Raw genomic sequence first — 27619 nt, forward strand, 5'->3', positions numbered from 1 at the left:
TATTTTCAAATGCATTTCTCGGCGACACGCGTTTCACTCAAGCACAGACGGGACCACTCTCCACCTAGATTTCACATGTGAAACAGAAACGACGGTTTGTTTGGTGTGTGAGCCTCGTTTTCCTGAAAGCAGCGAGATAGGTAAAGCGTCACTTGTATACAAAATGCAGACGACGGGAGACAAGTAGAAAAACAAACATCTGCCACGGACAAACCTCGGACAGCAGACAGCAGACACTAGCACCATCAGACCAAGATACTCGAATGGGTGATTTTTACAGTATGATATTTTACTACAAGCATGACCAAACCTCTTATAAACAGCTAAACAATGACTACGACAATAGACCCTTACAAGTAGGATTAAAAAGAAAACCGGCACGGTGACCACCTACATCCCTGGAGAGTGGATTTTATACTGTGTCAACGTTGTGTCCCTGTCTGAAGATACAGGAGGCTTGTGTTAGTGAGTTAACATTTCTTGAGGTTGTGAGTCCGCCGCACGCAGATCTGTTTCTCCTCCTCCGTTTTGCCCCATCGGCGTTGGATCTGTGGTTTGGTCCGCGGCGGAGAGCTTAGAAGATGGTGCTCCAGCGTTTAGGGGGTGGACGGGACTTGCTTTCTCCCTGGAGAGAAGACGGAGGGGGGTGAGGAGGCTGAGAAAAACATCTCTTTTCTATCCCCAGATACGGCAGCTAAGAGCAATCCGGGGTGATTGCTCTTAGCTGTAGTTTTCGGATAAAACTGTGCTGAAAGTTCACTTAAGGTTTGATTGTCAGATACCTCTTTTACTGGGATTCAAAGAGATCCACATTGAAAAGAAGCCCTCCAAAGAGTCGAGGTAGATGGCATTTGTAGAAAAATAATCGATGAATATGTGTATGAGAAATTTAATACTTGGATTTACGGGTAGCATCACTGTAAAAATGAAAATGTTGCTCTTCAGCTTGTTAGTTTATAATGATGACAGGCCGCTGTGAAAGCATGTTGATGAATGATATGAATAGAAAGCACTCAAACTGAAATGATGAGTCATTATACTGTGTTGATTTATTACTCACTGATCTCTGATGAGAGCATCACTGTTGCATTTGGGCAAACACAGATAGGAGAAATTGCTGATGAGGTCCACTTTTACAGATGATGGAGGAAATTTTTAAGTGCAATCGTGCAGTAAGCTCACCAGGTTGAAGATTCTGGAGAATGTGCTTTGGTCCCTGCGTCTTTTGACCGGCGACTTTGTGCTCTCGGCACGTGGCGACGAGGCCTAGAAAAAGACGGTCTATGAGCACAGATGTAGACCATGAAACCATGGCCTGAGACCACGCTTGCTGCCTTGTTTGACCTTTATGCAGACGTTTAATTCATTTTACATTGATGGCCTCCTTCTCTTTACGAGATGAGCATCGGAGATCTCCCACTACAAAATGTCAGATTGTTGAACAATTGGTTAAAATGTTTTGTTACAAAGAGCACAATTATTGCTGTCGTTGGACGAAAAAAAAAGAAAACGACACATATCTGCAAATAATACATCGTTCAAAAAATGAAAAAAAGACATAAATCCTTATTAATGCCCGAACCTTTGCACTTTTTGGACATTTTGCACATATAAATATTTTTTTCCTCTCGAATAGCATTGGGATTGACCTTTTAGTATTTGGATCTATGTTTTCACTGGGTTTTAATGCTTTTTGCTGCAAGTTGACGATAAAATTCGGTTTAAAGGTCCTAGGATTGTTTCAATACATATCCCTAATCTCACTTTTACTGCTTTTGAGATGGAAAAAAAAAAAAATGCAGGTATGTGGTTTCTCTGCAACAGCAGCAGTGATGTGGTGATGTGGAAGAAAGAAAGTTGTCTCTGCTCTGTGATCCGTTATTGTGAGAGAATAGCATGACCGAGACATGAAAGGATGAAAACACGAACATGCGAGAAGGACCAGATTCACATAACAGCAACCTTCAGGGGAGAGAAAATGAAAGACAAGGGCAAGGTAAAGTCCACACTCAACTAACTGACACAGATGACACGAGTGAATGATCACGGTCAGATGACACATGCGGTTGTCCACAGTTGCCAGACAGATGAGAAGACACAAGGAAAGCTGGGAAGCCAAAACAATTGGATCGGTGAGTCATCTCTGGCAAAGAGGGGATGGAGGTGTTACAGAGAGCTAGAGGTGTGAATGAGAAGAGGAAGAGGAGGAAGAGAGGGAGGAGGAGAGGTCCTGAAGATGTAGTTACCGGTTGTAGTTCATAAAAAGTTGAGCAGTTTCAAAGTCATCTACAAGCAGCGAGTCGCTCTGGATCAAAGCAAAGAAGGGGGGAAATCGAAATGTATTAAATTTACCAATAAGCCAATACTCGCCAGTATAAAAAAGGAATAAGTCAATTCTTTTCAACTGATCAATCACCAGTCAAGTGTGATCTGCTGTGACCTTTGCCTTTCAGGTATTGTATGTAAATGATTGTGAATCAGCACGTTTTGAATATGTCTTGGTTCCACTTGCTCGGATATAAAAGATATTTCCCTTCAAGGAGGAAAGGCAGTGAAACACGAAGCGAGAAAAAGAGACAGAACGAGAGTGAAGGTTAGGTAACAGGTGCGCTGCAGACAGAAGACACACTGCAAAGGAGCTCTCTACAGACAGATTTAAATGGGATCATTGCACACACACACACACACACACACACGGGCACACACACAGTGATGCAGTCAGCAGCGGGGCGTTTGTTCCATTCGCGAGGGAAAGATTGAATGACGTACCAAGCCCCAGACATCTCTCCACTGTACATGAAAAAGAAAGAGACAGTGACATGATGAGATGAAATACAGTGGGAGGGCGATGCCACCTGCATCCACCACAACATATCTGAGAATAATCCACTTACAGGCAGTAGATAGCAAGATTAGAAAAATGTGGTGGTAAATACGATGGTGGGGAAACTGTGATTTCCATTGATGATTTTAAAAAGCGACCACCAGCATAGGTAAATATGTCATCCAGTCAGTTCTTTCTGTGATTGCCAACCTTTGTGGTAAATTGAATGATTTTTTTGTGGCAAAAAAACACAGTTTGTGAACCACGCTTATAAAACGTGCATTTACATCATAAAGGTTTATGTCAGCCTTTACACGTAAATTTATTTTGCAACCAATAATCCAATAATTACATACAATACACCACAGATAACAGTAGCCATACACAGGATAACTTGAAAGCAATATTAAAAAACATCAGAATAAAATTATTTTAAAATAACTTATAGCCACCACGTGTAGAATTTTTAGCCACATTAGCAGAGTGAAATATCTCAGCAACTTAGGGATGGATTGCCATGAAATTTGGTTCAGACATTCATGATCCCCAGAGGATTAATCCCACTGACTTTGGCGATCTTTGACTTTTCGTATAGTGCCACTAACAGGGCGAAGGGGGTTCAATTATCCATCGAAATATCACCACATCTACAAGATGGGTTACCGTTAAAAAGCTGGCACGGTCATGTTCCCCACAGGATGAATCCTAATAACTGTGGTGATCGCTGGAATTTTTCTCTGGTGTCATTATGTCAAAATTTCTATTTGTTCAGGTTTGGTTTATGCCAATTAAGTAAATGCAACAAGTCCTCCGGCCTGAACGACTGTATAGGCTTTTTGTCCCTGCTCTCTGATACGACCCATAGGAGCGTCTCCTGAAAAAAGCGGCCCCCCACGGCGGCAGGCATTTGTTGTCATGGTTACAAATACAATAAACATGCTGTTAAGCTAAGCTTGGTTAGGTTTAGGGAAAGATGGTAGTTTGGATTTAACCCCAACCTGCTGCTACTGCGGACTTTGTCGCTCTCTATAGTACGTCATCCGACCTCCTCCTTTGCTCCCGTCATGATTACTATAACCGCTAGAGGTCGCCTGACAATAAAATGCAGCTTTAAGTCGTAATAAGCTGCTTGCACAGACGACCTATAGCATTTTCCCACAGGTGAGGATAGTCTCACTAAACGACATTCCAGTCAGGCTTTGTGATTAGTACTAATTAGCACTGGTGCTAATTGTTAAATTAATATTTAGTGCCAAATTACTAAACGTTAGCTAAAAACTACTTTTTTGGTGCTAATACCAAATGTTAGCACGCTGACATGCAAAACTATGATGGTGAACATGCATTATACCTGCTAATATGTTAGCATGTTGACATTAGCATTTAGCTTGATGAAATTCATTTTCATTTGTAAAACAAATAAGGCAATGCCAGTGTTTAGAACAGTCTATTGGTTACTTTAGTGTCTTTTGGCGGGGGTCAGATCCATAGGGGAGCAGGCTAGTGGCATGGGTTCACCATCAGATGGCACCAAAATACCCAATTTTATAATCTCACAGATTGAGGCTTGAAGGTATCCGGTGTATGGAAACAAGAAAAAAAACCTTAAAAACAAAACACCTCGAAAAGAATGCAGCTGCTGAGACTTGGCATTGAGAAATATGATGAAGAACATTAGTATAGACAAGGAAGTCATGCATAAAAAGTGATCAGAAGTCAGCTTGATGAAGATTTTAAATTGTCAGTGCATCTCCGCATCGTCACCCCATGGCTACACCCCTGGAATGATCAACCAAACAGATACTGTGAAAAGTGAGACTCACCCTGGATTTAGGACGAGGAGAGGAAACCTGAGGAACACCAAGTGACAACAGCAACATCGGTGACTGATTGCACAGGGCAGGAAAGTAGAACAACAAACTCTTTGTTTTGAAATTTCCCCCAATCCCTCTTATATCAGACAGAGCGGAGGAAGCTGGTTTAGCGTGCCGGTTTTGAAACGCTGCCACAGTGCTGATGCCAAGAGTTAATGACTGGCATCAGTAGAGTGAATCAAAAGAAAACACAGACTATTCAACGCTCATACTGTATAAATTTGAGGGAATTGCTTTGTTCTGTATTCTGATTTATTCAGCTCATGGCAGTTTCAGAGCAATGCAGCAAAACTCTGTTGAGCTCTGAAGTCGAAACCTGTTAAAATTTGAATAAAACTATAGGAATGTTAGCATGGTGCTACAAAAATGACTTTATGCATATGGTTAAAAGGTATGTAAACCATGAATGTGATTTATGATAGGATGTATACCATATGCACTATGCACCATTTAATCAAACAAAAAACAAAAAAACTTACAATGCTCCTGAAGAAATGCACCACAGCATTTTCATTGGTCCGGCGGCGAGCAGAGGATTGCTGGGGTGAGGAGGCCAGGTGACCCCGGAACGACCCCTGTGAGGATCAACAGAGGTCAAGTAACTTTATATGTATACTTAGTCGAGTATATTCACAAGACCAAGCAATGCTACTCAGATAAAAGGGAATCAGGGTCAATAGACCTTCGAGTACCATCTAATTCAACAGCATTGAAGAAATCTTTTTATGCAGTATATCCATGATGGAATCGCTTGGCATGAGGTTGAATAGACATCAGTTCCTCCCTGAATGTCAGTCCCCGCTGCACCGTGCCTCCTAATATAATAATTACAATAATTATAGCAGTCTCAAGGCCCTACTGGATATCAAGTCTCACTGGATGAGAGGGAAACCAAATTAAGTGCACATCGAGAGCAAGGAAAGAAAAAAAAACGCAGAATCATTTAAAGGCAATTAAATACCAAAAGGAAACAGCAGGAAAGATTTACAGCAAGACGGTGAAGGATGACGTTGTTGACTACAGTGTGATACCACATTTAAGACATTTATCCGGCGTAGCTGGCTGACACACTGTCACTCAGTGTGAAACCAGTCAGCAACGGGTCTCTTCTCTCTGCGGGTGTATGGAAAGTGCAGCTAACACAACCGACGCACATCTGACCATGTCTGTCTGTTCCGCTGGCAGCTGAGCATGTGTGCACTGTTCATCCAGACGTCTGACAGAACACGTCAAAAAATACTCTGCTTTCTAATTGATGTGTGTTTACTTTAATTTGTCTTAATGTTTCATCAACGCAAATAAGCAAAAATAAACCCAAAAAGATGCCTTTGACTATGAAGGCCAATCTTTATAGCTTCCTTTTTTCAGACGTGCAGGACAGAACGCCTGCAAAGTATGAGGGAAAAGATCTAAACCCAAACTGTAAAATACATCGAAATGTGTGAATATTTAGAATCTGGGAACTAGCATCCTTGCGCTGCACCTACTCAGAAAAACAGGCTTTGATTAAGGATGAAAGGGGTCTGGCTTAGAACAGCTCTGACTCCTGAGGGCCTCTTTCATCACACTGTTCATTCTTGAATCTTGAAAGATTTTTTTTTCCCCTGTGATTTGTTTAGAAGTGGTGCTCATAAAATTCACATCTTTTGGGGAGGTATTAATACTGGCAGTGTGTAACAGAATTCGCAAAGTGCACATTACCTTAAATCATTTTTCCCACTCTAAAGTTATAATAAGTCAATTTTAACTTAAAATGTTGTTGAATTTATATCCAGAAGAATCACTCTGAGCGTGAATCTTTAATTTTCAGCAACATGCTGCTCCTCAATCACGCAGCATCTTCCTGCTAATAACAATAGTCCACAAACTGCTGTCGCATTGGAAATTGCACACGATTGTTAAAAAGCCTGCTACGAGAAGATCCCCAGTCCAAAGCGAATTAAAGAGTCTCTGACTGGGGACATTAACCGTCACCCTGCTTTAGAAAAACGGCCTTTAGAAATGTTACCAAACCCAACAGTGAAAACAAATACAATATCGAACAGAACTGTAGTACCTTGACAAAAAATGATGTAACTTTAGGGTTTTTTCTAACTTTAAGTCAAAGTTTAACGGGACACTAGAAGAGGGAAAATTCATCTGAAAGAAAAAAGTATCCTTTTAAATGCAGATGCATGGATGCTCACCTTGCTCCTTTTCTTTTTGTCTCCTCCAAAGAAGTTGCTAATCTGATCCATGAGTCCAGGGTTCTTCTTTTTCCTCCCGAGCCCGAAGGTGCTCTGCCCTGAGGTGCTCGCCGTAGCCATGCTATCTGTCGCTGAGGATGGGTGAGGTTGACCTCTGTCTGTCCACTAAGTAGTCCTCTTCCAAGGCAGTCCACAGTACACAGTGCCTACACCCGACTCTGCTGGTCCTTGAGGATGGTTTGCAGTCCTTCTGATGCTTAGGGGCCGTCTTTGAAGGTGTCGTCCCCTCAGTCGCGGGGCACCATGGGACATGAGGAGGTTCAGGTTTGGGGGGGGGGTTGCAGCAGTGTGATCCACGGCTCTGGCTCAGCTCCAGGAATTCTTTGGAGCTTCAGTGGCTGTGTCAGTCACTGCCGCCCTCTGCATGGGCCCGGCCATTGTTCTTCTCTCCATCTGCCTCACCCCGGCCGAAGGGACAACAAGGGTTAGCTCTGAGTCTGAACTCACAGCCTGATGCAGAGCAACTCGCTGCACTGTGAGGCCATTGTTGAATCGGACTCATGTATCTTCTTAATGGATTGTCTTTTAATTGGATGTACAGTCACCCAGATTAACGTATGGAAAGGCCCAGAAGAAAGGGAAAGATTGTTATGTGAAAGATGCAAAAACCTGCGAACATGAGCCAAGTGTCTGTATTTGCACACAAAAAAAACTAAGAAACCTGTTGTGACTTTGCATTTTTGGATTTTCTCTTTTCTTTGTCTTTCCATATTGAAACCAATGAAATTCACACACCTCCAGCTTTTACTTTGAGTCTATAGCTAATGGAGCTTCAAAAGTTGTACTTGGACTTGAAAGCAAACTTTATGTTCTACCATAATTTTAATGGTAATGTTAAGCTAGCCATCAAAGGCCAGCATAATACACTAAAAAAGAGTGAAGATTGTTTTGTCAAGTGCAATTTCAAAAAACACAAAAACGACCTGTCATGCTCAACACTTGACACTAACTTGAACTAAACGCATTAAAATTGTTCAAAGAAATTGAAAAATGTAACATTTAAAGTTCTATGACTATTGAGCAAAAGACTGATAAAGACTGTGTGACATGGTTGAAAAGCTCCAGCTCAAGTGAGCGAGAGGACGTTGGGTGAGGATTGTTTTGTGACCCGCAGCTCAACATTTATTTTATTGTGAGAACACTCTGTTTTGTGTCTGTCATCATCAGACTTAGATGTTTGATGAATCTGAAAATGTCTGGCTGTATTAATTTTTTTTTTTCATTTCTTCTGCCATTGTATCACATTGCAACACTACAAGAAGTCCTGGATGTGGCGTTTTATTCAGAGTGGCCGCAGCGGCCGGCGGACAAAGCAGGATCTGTTGCAGGATAAGTTGTGTTAGAAAACACCCATGCAGCATCAGAATATTCATATTTTGGAACAGATGGCTTTTTGTCATGGCTGCTGCTTATTCGAAGTCAGAGAGTAACTTTTAGAGAGGAAAAAAAAAACGTACTTCTGTTAAACTCTCTGAATATGTTTTCGCATTACACAACATTGAACACATGAAAGCAGGGGAAGATCTGTCCCCCAGGAATTTTTCTGAGATGGAAGTACAGCTGCAGAATTTTAGAAATGAGTTTTAATTCTTACGTTACGTTGTGTGACACCCAGAGAAGGACATGAAAATCTGCCACAATTTTCCACCAGGACAAAATGTGAACAAAAAACTTAATGTCACATCCATGTCTTTGTATCTACCATGTTTTTTTTTTTTGCCAAAAGAACCCAACAAAGCTGTTCATTTCACGCAAGATCAAGACTGGACATAAGTAGACCTATTTTAAAATCAATAGAGTGATTCTAATAAATTTACATATTTGGAATAAATATGTGTAAATCTATAAATCTAATTAGAGATGATAAAATTGCTGGGAGAAATCTAAATTAAACATTTACCTCATTTCATGGACACAACAACTGTGTCTGTCTTTGACACTGCTCACACTTCGCCTCAATAACATGTCTCACATGCGGTTGAGTGGGGTGAATCGTTTGAAGCAGATCTGCTCAAGGCAAGGCCAACCCGCAGTTAGTGCTTATAAAACAGACACTGACACAAAATGTTTCAGTTTTTAGCAGCTCGTTCAGTCTAAATTTGGCACTATGACTCAGAAAAAATCTAAAAAGGCTGGTAAAAGAGGAGAAATGGAAAGTGGGAAAGGTCTTTATTTGAACTCATCCACTGAGGAATCCTGAGTATGTGGGTGAAGAAATGCCTCCTTATCATAGAAGTTAATGGAGCCAACATGGCTGCCCGGTTTCCTGTATAAACAGAGTAAAATGGGGATAGACTCAGAGGGAGACATGTTTGTGCACTCTGAGCTCCTACACAGCCCTCTTTCTGTTTGTCCTGCAGCGCCGAGCCTCAGCGCAGCACCCACGGGCCTCTCAGACGTAGGGTGCGGGAATGCGGAGAGTGGGATGACCACACTGCTTGTGCCCTCGTGTCCAGAAGAGTCTTGGATTTGTTCCTGGGGCTGGGAGGTCGAGGACGAGCGCAGGGAAAACAATAGCGGCCATGGACGAGAGCTGTGGGACACAAAAACGGGAGATATCCTCGAACCCCGGCAGGAATGTTGATCCAGACCAAGACACCCACTCGGAGAGGCAGCTGAATATCTATCTGCCGCTGGAGAGAGAGAGGGAAAGAAAGAAAGCCTTCCTCTGTTTCATCATATGTGCAGAAAAGGACCACAAGAGACAGCTTGGCTTGTTTTATAGTAATTCGTTAAAACAGTTTTTATGACTTCTGCAACCTCTGTGAGTGAGTGCAGATGCAGCCATCGGGCCCGGGAGGTTGATGGCTGCATCTGATACTTATACTGTCAGAGTTTCATCTACAGAGAGTGTTCAAAGTCACCTGAGTTAAAAGGAGTCAAAGATTAGCATAGATTTGGTTTCCCTTTTACTACTTTTCAAGACCAGTGAAAACATCATTGAAACCTGCTGTTTAACTAAGAATAAAAGTTCATGTTTTAATGTCATCTGCATTGGAGCCACCGGATTCTACGCAATAAAATTCTTGTACCAGGGCACACTCATGGCTTGGTAAAAGAATGACCATTTTTAATGGGCCTACAGAGACTCATAGGGGAAAGCGTTTTTATGATGTTATGTTTGCACAACGTGCCCATTTTTTCCAAATATGTTCAGCAAAGAAACAGACCAATTGTAATGTTTGATTTCCCAGCCACTAGCTATGTGGTTCTACTGTAGGGATGGAAGTTTAGATAGGTCGGGCCACCCCTTTGGTCCAAACTGAAATATCTCAACAACTTACATGGACTGCCATGAAATTCTGTGCAGACATTTATGGTTCCCGGATGATAAACCTTGCTGACTTTGCTGATCCCTGACTTTTCCTCCGGTGCCATCGTGAGGTCGATATTTGTGGTTTTGATTGAAATGTGTTGAAAACTGTTGGATACAGTCCCACGAAATTTGGTCCACACATGTAACCCCTCGGGATGAGTTACAACAACTTTGGTGATCCCTTAACCCTTTAACTTTTTAGCACCGTCATCAGGTAAAAAATCTAAATTGGGTAAAAAGTCAGTATTCTAAATTGTTAAAATTTGTGCAATACTTTGGTTTATGGTTTGTGTCTAGTGCTAATTACCAAATGTAAGAGTGCTAACACGCTAAGCTGGATGGCGAAACATGGTCATTTTACCTGCTAAACATCAGCGTATTAGCATTGTCATTGTGAGCATGCTAGCATGCTGATGTAAGCATTAAGCTCAAAGCACCAATGCCCAGCTGCACAGAGCTGCAAGCTCCATGACTGTCATATCATGTTGTTGTCTTTTCCAATGAGGACACACGCGCTTTTAGCGCGTGTTTTATATTTTGACAGTCTTTGAATTAATACACCTAATATTCATTTAATATTACCAGTCATTGTCTGAATGCAGCAGGCTGCCTGAGTGTTGTTGCTGATCATGTGCATCCCTTTACGGCCATAATTTACCATCTTCCAATGGCTACTTCAGGGATGATAATGCACTATGTCACAGAGCAAAAGTCGTCTCTAACCGGTTTCGCGAACTTGACAGCGAGTTCAGTGAACTTCAGTGGCCTCCCCAGTCACCAGATCCGACGGTCACACAGAACACCTTCGGCATCTGGTAGAACGGGAGAATTGCAGCATGAAATCATGTCAACACGGACCAGAATCTCAAAGGAAAGTTTCCAACATCTCGTGGAATCCATGCCACGAAGAGCTGAGGCTGTTTTGAGAGCAAAGCGAGGAACCACTCAGTATCAGTATGATGATCCTAATAAAATGATCGGTGGGTCCAAGTTGATGGTTGAAGGGTCAAATCTTTTTTGTTCTACTCTGTTCAAGTGTATTTATCTCGATAACAGAGATGTAACATACATTATGTTGCGCTACTTGGCACTGAGAATGAAAAGCCTTTGTGTTGCTGTGTCTCTGTCACCCCGGATGACCTCTTCGCCTCGCATCCAGGCCCTGCAGCCTATAGATGACAACATGAATATGATGCTCGGCAGCTGTTGTCACCATCCAGTGGACGCTCGGGCCAAGAAAAGGCACGGCAATTCCTCCTTTGGATGATCCAATTGTGTTCCTTTTTAAATTTTGCATTCAATAAATCGTGATGAGGGAAGAACCGGTGCCTTTAAAGTCAGCATGTTCAAAAACTTGATGTACTGCTGATTTTCTGAAGGATTTTTACGTCTTTGTTGTGTTTTAAGTTCCCATTGTTTGAAGCAGTAGGATCAGCTGTAAGATGCAAAGGTTTTTTTTTCCCCCACAGTGCGTCCTCAGAGTTATCCTTTTGGCTGGTAAACAACTCAATGCAAATGTCTTGCTGGTGGAAAGCCAGTGATTCCGTCAACATTTGGCAGAAGCCGCCGCACAGCGCTCGAGCATAATGCTATCATTTGTGTAGCATCTCAACAATATCATGCTCTCTTGTTTCTCTGCGGCGGGTATTTTTGAGCCACTGCTGCTGTAAATGAAGGATTGCTGCAAACAGGAGGGCGGGACAAATGCCCTTTTTTCTGATTTTAAATGTAAAAAACAAAGAGAAGAGACGCTAAGCTCTCTGTTGATCTTTAAATATTTTAACTATTTTATTTTTCTTTCAGTCAGTTTTTGCAAGTTCTCTGTCTTTGCAGCCGCCTTTGGAGGCTCGGTATGCCAGCAGACATGTGAAATAAAATCCTGAAATTTGTTGCACTAGAAATGGGTGGAATTTGAGGCATTTTAGGGTAATATGTGTAACATCATTTTTCAGCTGGAAAATCTGAAAATAATCATGAGTTTCTCTATAATATAATATGTCATTTTGTCATAGATGGTCATATTATACTTCTGTTTTTTCTGTAACCTTTAGTTTTTGTCCATGAACTTTTTAAATTTAAGAAAGAACTTTTTAATTGACCGTATTTCTTAAAAGATCATTTTATGGCAATTAGATTGTCAGTTGCAGGAAACCATTCACATTCAAAGCAGTGCTGCTTCTGTTCAGTCACTGTAATCAGCTAATCCAATATTTCATTTCTTACTTTACAGTAATCCAATCAGCCTCACAACAGTGAAACGGTGTGCAAATGAAATTTTCTCAAAGAAACCCACAGCGTACTTTATCCCTCACAACACGTGGCACCTGCCGACCTTAAAGTCATCCACGGTGCTTCATATTCATTAGATATTCACCGATATTTTTTCAAAAAAATCTCTCTGGCTGGGTAAAAATGGCCTGTTAGGCACCTGGTACCTCCACAGAGAGGAGGTGCTGCAGCTGAGCATCCTGGATCAGAGGGGCGACGAGTAAATCTCCCAGTCTTTGTGGCCGGGATTGGCTTTCTCATCGGAGCTTCCTGACCTATATGAAAACAGAAAATCTCTCTCAGAATTGGACGCTGATCACGTGCTCGTGGTTCATCGGGTTTTCGTGTAAGCTCAGGCGGCGCTGGTGTGTTCCAGTCCGGTCCAGTCTATACGGGTGTGTATGAAACATGTTGGCAGGCAACCAAGGTCACTGAATACAACAAGATGCCTCACAGCGGTGGAATAACTGCAATGAATTAATCTGTGAAACATGTTGAGCAGCTAAGTACCAGCTCAGTGATATGCTGCTGAGAGCTTTCTTCTTTTTCATGAGTTTGGCATGGTCCGAAACAAAGTGCAACCTTATTGTTTCTGTAATGATACAAACTTGGCAAAAATTTTCAACTTTTACGCCAAAATAAGGATCTCACAGATTTCACTCACTCACCGCGCTGGCAATGATTTTTCCTCGCCTCATGTGGAGTGTAGTTGGAGGTACTGGGCCAGCTGCCTGCTGTTTTCATCCATTCTGACACAACAAACATCTGCAGTGTCCTGGCATTTGCAGCGACAGGTGTGTGGAGTCGGCGAATGTGTCTTAAAACATAATCAGCATGTTTTAGTGTTTAAAAGAAGAGCACAAGTAAGAAAAGAAGACAGCAGCTGAAAATGTTGCACAAAGTTCGCGAGACATCATTTAAAAAATTGAAACGACTCCTGTTCAAAGGCATGCATTGTCTGAGTCCTTCTAATGCTGAAATTATGTAAATAATCATAAAAAATACTTGATCATAAAATAAGGTGTGGGGACAAATTATAATATGGACTCAATGGCTAAATGAAAAGTCAGAGGATCACATAATTTATTACGATTCATCGTCGGGGCTCCGTGAATGTCTGCGCAAAAACATCAGTGGCAATCCATCCAATAGTTGCTGAGATATTTCAGTCTAGACCACAGTGGTGGACCGACTGACCGACGTTGCCATAGACCTCAGACCTGCATCCCTAGCGTGGAAAAACAAAAAAAGAAAAAACAAGTGTTATGATCAATCATGTTTAATTTCATTTAATTTTTTAACACCTTTCTGAATCTGCTTCTGCCTCAGAAATCCCGGCGCGCTGTTCCAGAGACCTGCAGTCGTGTGTTCCAGATGTATTTTCAGCAAAGAAGGTGGGTAGTGTGAACATCCACCACCGGTTAGATACAAGGGAAGGACAAAGAAACAGCACGTAAAGGAAAGCGAATGGTTGTTCTCACACTGAAATTTGAAAAAAGAACAAAAAACTGAGGTGTATGTTTACATGGAGGCCCTAGGTAAAAGGTCCTCAGAGGGTGTCTCACAGTTTGGAAAAGGAAGTTAATGCTTTGTGACTGAAGCCATACGTTAGGAAAACAACTGCCTTATTTAAGAGTCGGTGGTCAAGGCTGATTTTCAGAGTGGTTCATCGGCTTCACACCCTCTCACGAGCAGATCTGCAGATGCTTGATTTGACGCGGCACTTCTTTGTAATAAACCTTTATATGCAATCAAGACGGTGTCAGCGGAGTCTCCTTCATCCTCTCCACATCATCAACACCATCTAATGAACTACAAAACAAAAACAAATCCATGTGTGGGCCAGGGTTGGCAACAAACCTTCTTCTCATGTATAATCTCCAAATTTTATGCATTTTCTCTGATAAAAAGTAAAGTAAAAGTAAAAGCTTTTCGTTCACATGGATGTTCACCTGATCAAAACCTTGTATTTGGGGCGGATTGCGAACGTCAGTGTGCTGACAACCTCTCCTTTTGCTAAAAATGGATTTCTTTCCCAATGGAACTCCAAAAAGGAATAACATTACCTGAGCTACCTCTGGTTAAACATTGTTACGGGTGAAATTGTTGGTTAATTTGCCAATCTTTCCATCAGCATTCGAAATGAATTACCCCGGGCTCGTCTTTTCCTTATCAGAAGAGCACTGTGCATTATGTATTTATTTACTGCACATCCAGTCACATCTGAGGACACGCTGTTGCCTGCACAACTGGCAATTTCCATATGAATCTTTCCGCTGAAAGTGTGTTTGACATTTAGAACAAGGAACTTCAGACGCCCTGTTTTTGAAAATAGCAGGTTCCTGTCGGACAAATTAGTATTTCACTTTAATATTTTATAAACCAGCGTGTTACCTCCTGCTGTATGTTGCATGTGAAGAATATGGAACAAATTGAACCTGCATTTGCTTCGGCTGGTGCAGCTCTGTGGCCGGGCTCAGGTTGTACTGGGGCAGCTCCCACTGTGTGTGAGACGGTGCTGGCACTGAGCACACACGTTATTCAGTGCAAATAAAGGTTTAAAAAGACGTTGCCCCTGGCACCAGGCAAAATCTGACGACAGACCTGTCCGTGCTCATGGTCCCAGTGTCACCTTCAGAGCGATGAATCACATTGTGATGGCATGAGTGCAGAGGCAAACCTCCCTCACTCCCTCTGCTGCTGGTGTTAGGAACTCTCATGTGCAGGGAAGCAGAGCAGGTGGATGCACTGAACTTCTGAAGTCTTGCAGTAAACATGGTGCATCGTGTCGTTGATTGATGGCTGTCTGGCTTCACACATGTTCTTCTTGTATGCTGGTAGTGACAGACTATGAATGTTCTCGGGTCTCTCGTGAAAAAGAAATCTACATCTGAAACATCCTGATTAAATGAAACTTATAAAAGTCTTTAACTAAGCTGTTGTACTGGATGGCGTAATAACTGCACAGGTTAAAAAAATAAATAAAAAAAAAAAAAACCATTATAAAACCAAGAAGAGAAGAGAAGTCAAGAAGCTGCAGGCTTATACAGTGGACCTCCCCTCAACGTCAGAGAAAAAAGACAGGAAAACTTAATAAATACAACGTGACTTAGCAAAATGCAAAGAAAATAAATGAGGATAAGAAACACGCAATAATCCTGTCAGAAGAAACATATGTAAACGGAAAGAAAAGAGAACTAGGCATAATCAAGAGCTGATTAGATGTCATGAAATAAATGTGATGACAATTTCTTTTAAAAATGTTCAAAAGAGAGCCAGCTCTTGGTAAGATTTATTTATGGGGGAATACTGGCCATGTTGGGTTTTGTAAATAAGATGAAAATAGTTAACCTTTCCGGTATTGGGAGAATAACTTTGAGAATTAAATTAAATCTAATCAGTACAGAGTCCAAAAAGAAAAACATAGCCAGTATATTCAAAGAAAATAATTTTTTGCAGAACAATATTTTGAAAAATGGTCATTAAACTTCAGTGGTACAACTCCACGGTTCGCAGATACTGAAGACCGATGCCGGCTTGAACAGGAAGAGTAACAGACATTATCATCCTCTGCATCTCCCAGACTGATAAACGACCATCATTACCTGACTTACTGTTCGAGAAAAAAACACAGAAAATGGATGAGTGACCGAAACAAACACTGGGGTCTGTCAAGGCTAAATCACCCAAATGGCAATCTGTGGCTCCCAGCTATTTAGCAGGCAAGTAGGTAAGTAAGACCATTTCAAATGATTGGGGTAAATGGATGTGCGCTTGCTCTGGTCTCTTCTCGAGGCTCAGTGTCATGGTAACAACAGGTGTGACTCTGACTCTGAGCTAAAGGGCTAACCGCCTGAGAGGAAGAGCATCTTATCTTCTTGTGTCTCTAATAAGGTTGGCAAAGAAAATCACAGAGGAGGGCGGGAGACGGCACGGTGACCCTGAGTTTGTGGCATGATGTCATGACATCTCCGTGAATAAAAGCTGAGGCAAGAGACTGGAGAGAAGGCTTCAAACGTCACACCTCCACGATTGTGCTCCTCAAGAGTTAATCAGTCTGTGTTGAAACGGAGACTTTAGATGTCCTCTGTGTGACTTAATCACTTCTTACGCTGTCAGTTGCAAAACAGAAGCGGATTTGTCTTGTCGAGTTAGTTTTTATTTATATATTTTATTCACGGAGTAGAACACACCCTCTGTCCTGAGACCCTTGATCAGGATGAGACAAAACTCCACAGAAAAAAAAAACAAAAACATTAAAGAAGATTAAAGAAAGAAAGAAAAACCCCTGGAAGAGCAACAGAGGAGAAATACAGGATACTGTAGGTGATGGATATACAGGGTAAGCATCGGTAGAATTACAGTTGGGACAATCTGAAAGACAGTATTAAAAAAATAAAGTACCATATCTTAATTTGCTTCACAATGCACACACAGTGTTTTACAAAATTATGGCTAAATGTAAAAATTTAAGAAAGGTCAGAGAAAGTGATTTTAATTCTAATATCGGAGACGATATGTGGAAAGTCGTGGTGGTTGATGCTGGGAAAATTTGCACATCACAAAATTATACACGAGTATTATCATGCACCGGTTAAACTTCAACGAGACTAAGAGTCTACAGCCATGCTAGCAGCTCTGTGAGGCTGGACTCAGGCACAGTGATGCTTTGAGCTAAATGCTAACGCCGGGGTGCCGACTTCCTCACAATGGCAATGCTAACATGCTGATGTTTGGCAGGTGTTATGCTTACCACGTTCACCATCTTACTCTTAGAGCGAGTTAGCATGCAAACCTGTGTTCATTAGCACTAAGTACAAAGTACAGTTGAGGCTGATGGGGATGTCATAAGTTTCACAGGCATTTGATAGTAAATAGACAACAAGAATTGGACAAATTGAAATTTTGATCGATTGACTTTCCCCTTTGTCCCGGCGGCACTAGATGACCAATCAAGAGGACCACAAAAGTTGTTACAGTTCATCCTGAGGGTGGCACGGATTTCTGCGACATATTCAATGGCAATCCATCCGACGGTTGTTGAGACATTTTACTCAAAAGCACAAATGTCAGCCTCGCTGGGTCGCCACAGTGACTAGAATTCATCTTTTGAGGACCACGAGATGTCTGCACGAGATGTCATTACAATCCAGTTTTGATATCCCAGATGTTTCAAGTGGTGGACCGACGTGAAGCAAGTACTTTCCTCCATTTCATGCGGGAATGTTCTTTTGTTTCACCTCTTTTGGAGTGAATTATCAAACGTACTGGAGAGTGGCTGCACAGACAGCTGCCAGAATCCCCCCGGCTGTGGGGGTATATCTACAAAACATGCATACCTCAGGGTATACCTAAAAACAAGACCGGCAGGCTCCATTGGTCCTCCATTCATTGTTCTCTGCCTCTGAAAGATTCAGACAAAGCCTGATTTTGCTGAATGGTCACAATGCCTCTCTTGAATCTCTAACCGCAAGGACTAATAATTACCAAGGTAGGTTCTGTTTTAAAATTTATATTAAGGAAGAAACATAATTCAAAATAAAAGTTCAAAGTTCCTACTTCCTATTGGCCCATTTTTCTGTTTAATGGTTTTTCTCTTACTTTATTTGTATTAGCTATTTTTGTGTGCTCTGAGTTCCTTGTTCTGTGACCTGTTCTTCACCAATTTACCGCAAGATTTTATCCTGCATGACATTATATTCTTTTCTGTTTTTTTTATATCGGAAAATTTAATGAAAAAAAACTTGAATGACAAAAAAAAAAGAGAGAAAAAAAGTAAATATTAAGTGTAATAAGATTATTACTTTGTGAGGACTGATCACAAAAGAAGAATTCACTCGTCAGACATTCATAGCAAAAACTTATATTAAAAGGTTTTATTTAGTGAGACATATTGGTTTTGACCTTGTAGGGTTTTCATAAAGGCGGAAATAATAAAAAGAGATAGACTGCACCTGTATACAATGCACCAGAAATAAACTTTATTCCCTCATGAAAGACTTGGATGATGTCTGAAGAGCTTTTTCTTTTCTGTGGTCAGTTTTTTCCTCTTCAAAAACCTTCAAAAGACCATGGAGCTTTTGCAGAACAGCTGCCATTTTGGCCACTGGTGACAATTGCAGGTTGATGGTAAATGGCAAAATGCCCCTGAGTGTATTGAACTGAGCAAAGGTGCGTTTTATTGCCGTTGAGTTCAACTTTTCATTTTTAACAGGATGAATGTACTATTCTTGCTTTTAAATAGTCTAGCTTTAAACCTGCAATAAATGATTTTTGTGGCAGCTTGGGAGCACAAGAAGTTGCGAATACAATATTGACGTATCACCACCTTTTATCTTGATATGGTGAACATGCTAGCAAATAGTTAATTATTTACACACCCAGCAGTTACAGAGCAACATTAGCTTTCATTATTTTGACTCGTGTTTGTGTCCAACTGTTGAATGTAAATCCAATACTCACTCTCTTTTTGCTGTGTTTTTGGTCTCCACCAACTCTTGAAGGAAGTATCTGGCTATTTAGCTGCTAAGTGCGCCACTACTTTCACCAGCTATAGTCGCTAACTCTGCCCGTCTGCTGTTTGGTGCCGAGCAGGTAGTGTACAGTGAGTTTTTAGAGCTTTTCTCTGAAAAAAGCTGCCTGCTGCGGCCGAAAAACGACGCATACGAGAGCAGTGAGAGTGAACCAAAACCCTAAAGTTGTGGTCTGGACAGCTGATAGATGAGCTGAAACTCACTGTAAAGCTCCGCTAGGGAAGAGGATTTTGCTTTCAGTTCAACACCGGATTGTTTCTTGAGCTTGTGTCTTATTACCCGCATTTAGTGGTAAGAACAAAAACTGAAACTGACAGTACACAAATCTGTTTCAAATTAGATACAGATATGAGGGATCTCCTTCTCAAATCAAAGTAGAAAAACCATCTCTCTGTGGCTGACAGTAAACCGAAGCGGATGCGTTTTTGCAGGTTGAGAGATGAACTGTCCGTGGTGCTGAAATGATTCACCTCCGCAGACAGCACCATGAAGCACCGTGAATGTAGCAGGGCAGTTCACTGTCTCTATTTCCCCTTAAACAGATATCACACCGTCAAGGGTCTGCAGGAATAGCTGATATATTTCTCTGAAAATCGGATGCTGTCTCAGGGCTTCAGCGTGCTTTTTCTCCTCCCCAGCAGTAACGGGGATAACATCTTGGTCGATGGAGTGAAGAGTCGCCATGGAAACTTCAGGCTGCCTCAGGCCATGAGCCGAAAAACCAATTACGAAACAACCGCCACGCTCCCAAAAGTATAATAACCCTGTGGTCAAAAAAGCGATATAATCACTACTATTAATTTTCAGAATAGGCTAAGTTGGGGAACTGGTCTCAAACACCCTAACTGCCTTCATCTTCATCACCGCCACCACCATCCTCATCACCATCGCCATCCTTTTCTTCAAGTTTTTTTAACACTGAAAGAGTAAAGATTCTGTGTTGAATTTACCTGATTTAGACCCGTAAATTAACCAGGAGTGCAATCATCTGAGGACAAGCGGTCCCGCAAGATAGCATCAGCCTCTGCTCTCGGGTTACATGCCATGTGCATCATCTTTGTCGTCATGGTTATCCCCCGGCCATATGTCTCAGCCTGAGACTCACATGCTTGCATAATGATAATGCAGCTGTTCCCAGATCTGGTCCGAGCAGATCAATAACAGGGACAGAAGGCTGAGGACAATCGATGGAAATGAGAAAAATGATAAACCATTTCCTCGCTGAGTCTGTGCCCTTCCACTTATATGTTTAATCACTGACTCTTTAAAAAAAAAAAGATTTTAAAGCGACTGAATCAAAACTGTCCCGGTAAACTGTAAATCTTTGGTCCAGACATTCATGGTCCCCAGAGGATGAAGCCGCGTGACTTTGGCGATCCCCTGAGTTCTCCTGTTGTTCCACCAACAGGTCGACACTTTCGGATTTTAGTGAAATGTCTTGAGTACTCTCTAGCGCTGGTAAGGCTCCAAAAAAAAGCTGCATCCTACACTTCCCATCATGCAACTTGTTAGACCCCGCATCTCTCAAAACCCCACAGTCCCAGTTTGTAAAACAAGCTATCTATTATAAATTCGTGCCCGGACTTTTGAATTCAGACATGGCAGAGGTCCTCGAGAACTGCAGGAGACATTGTACAACTGCTTTCAGAGTCCGAGCAGTACCATTACATGTAAACTGACCCTGATCTCCCCTTTGAAATCCCACTATATGCCATTTGATAAAATACAATATATATATATGATGCCTGTTTGTCTGAGGATAAATCACCAAATAGTAAAAAAAAAATAAGGATTAAGAATAAATATAAAATGATGGAGATAATGACACTGGAGTTTCCTAAGGACAAGCACCTCTCGCAAAAAGTTAAGAAGTCTCAGAGCAGGAGAATTAATTTTCACGCCGCACGGTATCTGTCTCAGAAAATGTCAGAATCTATGTATGTTAGATGGAAGTGGAAGTGGAAACTTTGGGAAAAGTAAAGACTTCTGTTTAATCTTGTCAGACCGATTCTTTGCACTGCAGACAAAACGTTCATCATAATAAATTATAAGATGCCACAATTTTAAATTGTCCAGTCTTCACTGTGTAAATGTATGTGAGGTTTCACTTGAATTTTGTATAAGTAAGTCAGTATCTTTAAAAACAAAGGCAGAATAAACACACATAGATATTGCTACTGGGGCGGTGGGGGTGCCTTTGTTTAAGAATATTTGAAAAATCACTTTTTACAGAACAGTGTCATTGCTTTCAACGGGCTACAGCCACCAAGAGCGATTCGATTCTTTTTAGCCCCTGATCCCTTCATGTTTCTGTCTCTGTTGTGTCCCCAGGTGTACTTTTTCTACGACACCCCTTTTTCTCCCATTTTGCTGCCCACCAGGAGAGAAGGGCAGAGGAGACATTGACCCTCCTGGTTCAATAAAGGATGATTACAAAAAAAAAAGGGAAGAGAATACCATTGACTATGGATAGATGTAACCATCGACAATGCATTGTGGAATAAATTGAATTTGTATTTTTGATGCATTGAAGAATACATCAACTATTTGCCATATCTGAGTATATGATTGTATCAGCTTATGTTTGGTACCCGATAATGAAGGGGGGGGGGAGCATTATGGAAAACATAATCCGTTCCATACAACATACTGCATCATATTTTCAGTATATGTCACAAGCGCAACTGGATGCTCACTCACTTCTGTTGTTAAATGAAGTGAAACTGAATGGTTGATGAACTGGCGCGTCGAGGCGAATCCTCAGAGGACTGCGTTTCGGTCCCATCTCACCGTCCGCGGGTCACTGGGAACACTGGAAAGGCATTGGTGGGGTCGGCTGCGCGCAGCACGGTGACGTTGCCAGTGTAGGCAGGGAGCAGCCTGCAGATGCAGGAGTATCAATCCAACCCGTGCTCCGGAGGAAAACCCATCATCTATCCGAGCTTCGCGTGGCGGAGATGCGTCGTCCACATCGACACCTAACTTTTCCACGTTGACTGACAAAGATGGAGCTGCAGGTGGAGAATCAGAGTCAGCCTTTCACCACCGACGCTGTGAGGCTGCCAGCTAAACTTATTCTGGGCATGGGTGTGGATAACTTCATCTCCCTTCTGATATTTGGACTCATTTTCATCCTCGGCGTGCTTGGGAACAGCATGGTGATCACGGTGCTGGCGCGCAGCAAGCCGGGTCAACCGAGGAGCACGACCAACATCTTCATCCTCAACCTGAGCGTGGCGGACCTGTCCTACCTCCTCTTCTGCGTCCCCTTCCAGTCCACGATCTACATGCTGCCCACGTGGGTGCTGGGGGCTTTCATCTGCAAGTTCATCCACTACTTCTTCACCGTGTCCATGCTGGTCAGTATCTTCACCCTGTCGGCGATGTCCGTGGACCGTTACGTGGCCATCGTCCACGCCAGGAAGTCCTCGTCGATCCGGGTGAGGAGGCACGCCGCGCTTGGAGTGTTGCTGATCTGGGTGCTGTCTCTGGCCATGGCAGCTCCCGTGGCGCACTACCAGAGCATCGTGGAGAGGGAGGACAACAACACCTTTTGCTGGGAGGTCTGGCCGGATCACCAGAGGAAAGTCTACGTGGTGTGCACGTTTGTTTTCGGATACCTCCTGCCGCTCACCTTGATATCTGTCTGCTATGCAAAGGTGGGCGCGCGTGAGTCAGGGTGAATGAATAAAGCGAATGAATCTACGGTGTTAATGGCTGATTTGACCGTTTGACACGCAGCAGATTCAGATCTCAGCAAATGGTGGCTCCAGTCCCCACACAAAAGTTAGAAGTAGAAATGTGGAATTTTTCGGTTTGGTATTGCAAGTTTTCACTGAAACATTACTAATGATGTAAATGGGAAAGAAATGGAGCAGTGGAGAAACAAAGAAAAATGATGTGCATGACCAGAACTAGTTTAGGTCAAAGGCCTTTATCTTAATCCACACCATTATTATTGCAGGTTTTAAACCATCTGCACAAAAAGCTGAAGAATGTCTCCAAAAAATCAGAGCTCTCCAAAAAGAAGGTTGGTGTGAGCTTTTTTTTTTTTTTCTGTCCCCATTCTTGGTCATTGTCAATCCACATGTTCAGTGTGTCACACGATAGGACGGGTCAGGTGACTGAGGATGTGGGGACTGCTTTCCCTGATTTCTCCTTTAATGACTGAGGGTCTGCTGACGGACCGGGGGCTCCGTGATGCAAGTGGTGCTCGTGCACGATGCTAGCCGGAAAAACACGGCCACACGCGCTGTAGACGTGCATACACCCCGCTCTGCAGCACCGAAGATCAGTGAAAAAATAGCCAAGTGACAACTTGTTGAATCCACTTCTTGTCATCTTGTATTCGACCATCGATGCTGGAGCTCTCTTTTTATTTTATTTGATCAGGTTATGCAGTATTACCCATCATTATCTTCATATACCCTCCTGTTAGTCATTTTCTGACCACATGGCATTATATCACCCATCATTACCTTCTCCTTTCCATGCTCCACAGACTGCGCAGACAGTCCTGGTGGTGGTCGTGGTCTTCTGTCTGTCCTGGCTGCCCCACCACATCGTCCACCTGTGGGTGGAGTTCGGCTCTTTTCCCCTCAACCAGGCCTCCTTCGTGTTCAGGGTGGTGGCGCACTGCTTGGCCTACAGCAACTCCTCCGTCAACCCCGTCATCTACGCCTTCCTGTCGGAGAACTTCCGGAACTCCTACAAGCAGGTGTTCTGGTGCCGGGCGCCCAGCGAGTGTCCCCTGAACGACACCAGGGACCTCCGCAGCAGGATGGAGACGGCGCCGTCCACTAACATCAGCGTGACTAACAAAGGTCACGACTCTCAGATCAGTAAGATGCTCTGATGCCACTGCTGAGGCTGAGAGCCCCCCCTGTGGTCTGTGTAGAGTCTGACTCATACTGGAATTGTGAATTTGACACTAATATCGATATTTGAGAGTTTGAAAAATCTAATATTGATGCGCTGGCCGATATTCTGTCGGCCACTATTCTGCTGCAGTGTTTGAATTATGCCAGTACTCACCGGTAGGGTACCGTCACTTACTTCACAGTGTCACCACTTTTCAATGAATGTAGGTTTCCATCATGTCGTTGCTATAAATGTCAGGAAGTCTTATCCTGTGTCCTGCTCGATGAAGCCACAACAGAAGGCAAAAAGGTGCAGCTGTGTGAGGCACAATGTTTGGTGTAGTTCAGTTGGAAAGCTGCTGGACACAACCCCTTTTTTTTTTGTCCTCACCTCCAGAGGCCTGTGTCCGTAAATGGTCTTTTCATTGCTTGACAGGTAGCAGGGGTAAATGTGTTGTTAATTCGTGTACATGAATGAAGATGTTGTTTCGTATTCTACTAAGCTGAAACAGCAAATACATTTTGCGGGAAATTTAATCAGTGGCTGGATTACGTTCAGAGGCAAAGTTTTTATTTTTAAATTTTTTTTATTGAATGAATGAATGAAGCCGCAAGTTTATTAACGTCTTTGGATTCGCAAGGAGGTGGTTATGGTTGGTGGTTATGGTATGGCGGTCGTATAAAGCGGGCGAGACAGAGAGTTCACAGCCACACTCCCGTCTGTGGCTTAGGCGGTGGCTTAGCCCCCGCACTTTGGCTAAGGTTAGGGAAAGATGGTGGCTCTGGTTAAATGTTAATAAACGTGTTGTGTCTCAAGTCACTGTGAACTTTTTCTGTGTTAAACCCGCCCAGGATCTTCCCCTAATCTTAACCAAGTGCCGTGAGAGTCTAAACAAAACCATAAAAAAAGTTTAAGAGTGCTGGAGTCAGTGCAAGTGGATATTTTACTGCAAGAGCGGAAAGTTTGGCCGAAAAAAAAAAAAAAAATGTCGTCTGTGAACATTTTAAGGATTCGTTCAAGATCAACAAATTCGTGATATATCTAAATTAACAACATATCTGCATAACGTCGATTGAAAACGTTTGTTAGCTGCTGCATTTTAGTTACATATAAGCACATTTGTGTCTGGTGGACCCAGCAGCCGGTTAGCTTAGCTTAGCATAAAGACTGGAAGCAGGGGGGAAGCAGCCAGCGTGGCTCTGTCCAGCGGTAACAAAAATTTTGCGTACTTGCACCTCCAAAACTCACTAATTACCACATTAAATATAGAGTTCTTTTAATCTGTACAAAAACCAAATTTAAAAAAAATGATAATATGTTGATTTATATGGGGTTTCATAAACCTGATCAGGGACCGGGGACAGCTGAAATTCGTACCCGCAATTGCCGAAAAATACATTGTCAGTGGCCTCAAGGTGACAAAACAATGTAATGACGTCGCTGTTTCTAAATTTCTGCACCGAAATTCCCTTCCTATCGCCAGACAAGAACAGCGGTCTTGGGGCAATTTTGTAAAAAAAAACAAAACCCAATTACATTCAGGTGCCGACAAGTTTTTAAAGTTATTGCTTTCTACCATTTCTGTGAATTGCATCTACCTTGTGTTTAAGGTTCCGGAAATGTTGTGGTCGCAGTGTAAAAAACACACTGCCACACTGCTCCCTGCACTGGCACCGAACAACGGCACTGGAAGCAACCAGTCGCAGAATGGAGGTGAAGGACACTGAGCACTGACACTTATCGGCCGACATATACAGGACAACAGTAGTAATATAGTATCGGCCGCGCTGATGGATCAGTCCACCTCTAGTTCTGAATTTGGTCATTTTAAAATTTCATTTTTTTTTTAAAGGCACAGTCTGAAGGGGAATGTAGTGTACTTCAACCGACCTTCCTGCTGAGACACATTTGAGCAAAGACTCAGTTCAACAGTTTCAGAGCTCCATCTGTGAGACGCAGTGGATGCGGCAACAGCTCACTGAAACTTTGCAAAGCTGCCTTTTGTAGAACGAGTACAGGAGGTTAGACTCGTGAAGAATCACTGTCAGTTTCAAACCAGTGCATTCAATTTCTGTACCCTTCATTTAGGGTCCTTTCGTTACGACGCTGACAAATACAGCTGCTACCATTCCCATATAAAGGCTGTCAGGGGATCAGACTCCGCTCCGGTTGTGTGGTATATCTGTAGGCTGAGTTAATATGTACATACATCGACTCCATACCAGGGAACATCAAGTACATGTACATGAGAGTAAATAATAATGCAGCGTTCGAATGGCGTGGCAGATAGCCATTATGTCCTAAAGGACAAAAGGTAAAGGATAAATAAGGTTTTTCTCGCTGGGTCACACCTGAGTTACCAGAGACTGTTCACAACAGAAAAAAGAAAAGGAGTCTGGGAAGTGGATTTCTCACAGTGTCGTTTTCATTTGTGGGTTTTCTGTCTGTTTCCAGCCGATTCCCTCCTGTTAGAGTCCAAGGCCGAGAGAGGAGGTGAAAGAGAAGGTTTAAAGCGTGGCAATTCGAAGAGTTTGTCCAGTTCCTCCTTATTATAACTCCACACACACACACACACACACACACACGCAGATGCAGTTAGTGACACTGTAAAGTGATTTCAATTCTGCTGATTTTGTTTTCTATAAATAAGCTTACAAATGCATAAACAACACAGATAAGTGACAAGTAGATAAGTGTACAATATATTTGTGAATGAATGAATTATACAAATGAATGAATAAATAATATTGGTAACCGAAAAATAATTTTCTCTCCTTTTTTTATGTGTTTTTTTAAAAATAGCTCATTCATGCATGAACCACAGCTGTTATTCATGGATGGTACAGTTTGTTCTAATGTAATCGTTTTTTGCCAGAGCAGGGTGGAAGCTGCTTTACCTGGCTGTCCTTTGTTTTCTGTTTATCCCCGAGGCCGAATTCGATTACGGTGATTTTTTTTGCAAACAGGTAGTGCTGCATGCTCCTCTCTGCGATGTCGCCCACCCCATTACACCCATTACGCCATTACACCGAAGAACGGAGCAGCCTCGATTTACTCGTACTTCTCAGACAAAAATAGAGAAAGAGGATTTGCATATGAATCTCAGCATCGTACGCACAGAACGAGAGGATTTGCTGTGAGAAATTGTGATTCACGGTAAAGGAACAGTGCCGATAATGTAAAGGTCTTCCGGTTGCTTAAAACACACGCTTTTTATCTTTTCTATTCTGTGTGGCATACGACATCCTGCCGTTGTTTCAAGCAGGGGAGCACTCAAATCAGTCAGCCGCTTGTAAATACTGTCCTGATTATGGAAGAGGAAGCCGTGTTCTGAGAGTATCGAGTCTAATTTGAACATTCACATCCACATATAAAGAGCGCCGCTAAATCCTCAGCAATGTTGATATAAGCAGCAGATCATATATATATATATATATATATATATAGTTATGTAATTGATATTTTTATAGCTCTAGTGCTCATTGTTTCCCTGCTGAATTTGCAGTAATTAGTAGTGAAAAAAATAATGTTTTCTCCAATTTTATGTAACTGAAAAACATGAAAATGAACAGTTAGTATACGTACCCAAAAACCCAATTACAATATGAGATGAAAAACCCTCTTCTGCTTGCTCACCTTGTAGTGTAAGCACAATCAGCACCAGCCATGAAAAGATAGTGCTTAATGGTCGTGGTTAG

At 42.3% G+C, this 27619-nt stretch overlaps 2 protein-coding genes across 2 annotated transcripts; one reads left to right on the forward strand and one right to left on the reverse strand.

Annotated features, from left to right (window-relative positions):
* Positions 1-539: 539 nt before the first annotated feature.
* Positions 540-7037, reverse strand: mbpa (myelin basic protein a). Its single transcript, XM_040122548.1, has 6 exons — positions 6885-7037; positions 5178-5273; positions 4648-4674; positions 2770-2790; positions 1183-1266; positions 540-625 (listed from the first exon to the last, which is right to left on the reverse strand). Exons 1-6 carry the CDS (start codon positions 7002-7004, stop codon positions 575-577), a joined length of 399 nt encoding a protein of 132 aa, XP_039978482.1. The 5' UTR covers positions 7005-7037; the 3' UTR covers positions 540-574.
* A 15029-nt stretch (positions 7038-22066) lies between these two features.
* Positions 22067-23916, forward strand: galr1a (galanin receptor 1a). Its single transcript, XM_040122277.1, has 3 exons — positions 22067-22720; positions 23026-23091; positions 23563-23916. Exons 1-3 carry the CDS (start codon positions 22067-22069, stop codon positions 23914-23916), a joined length of 1074 nt encoding a protein of 357 aa, XP_039978211.1.
* Positions 23917-27619: the final 3703 nt, after the last annotated feature.

The sequence above is a fragment of the Xiphias gladius genome, chromosome 24, assembly GCF_016859285.1.
Source record: "Xiphias gladius isolate SHS-SW01 ecotype Sanya breed wild chromosome 24, ASM1685928v1, whole genome shotgun sequence".
Lineage (NCBI taxonomy): Eukaryota > Metazoa > Chordata > Actinopteri > Istiophoriformes > Xiphiidae > Xiphias > Xiphias gladius.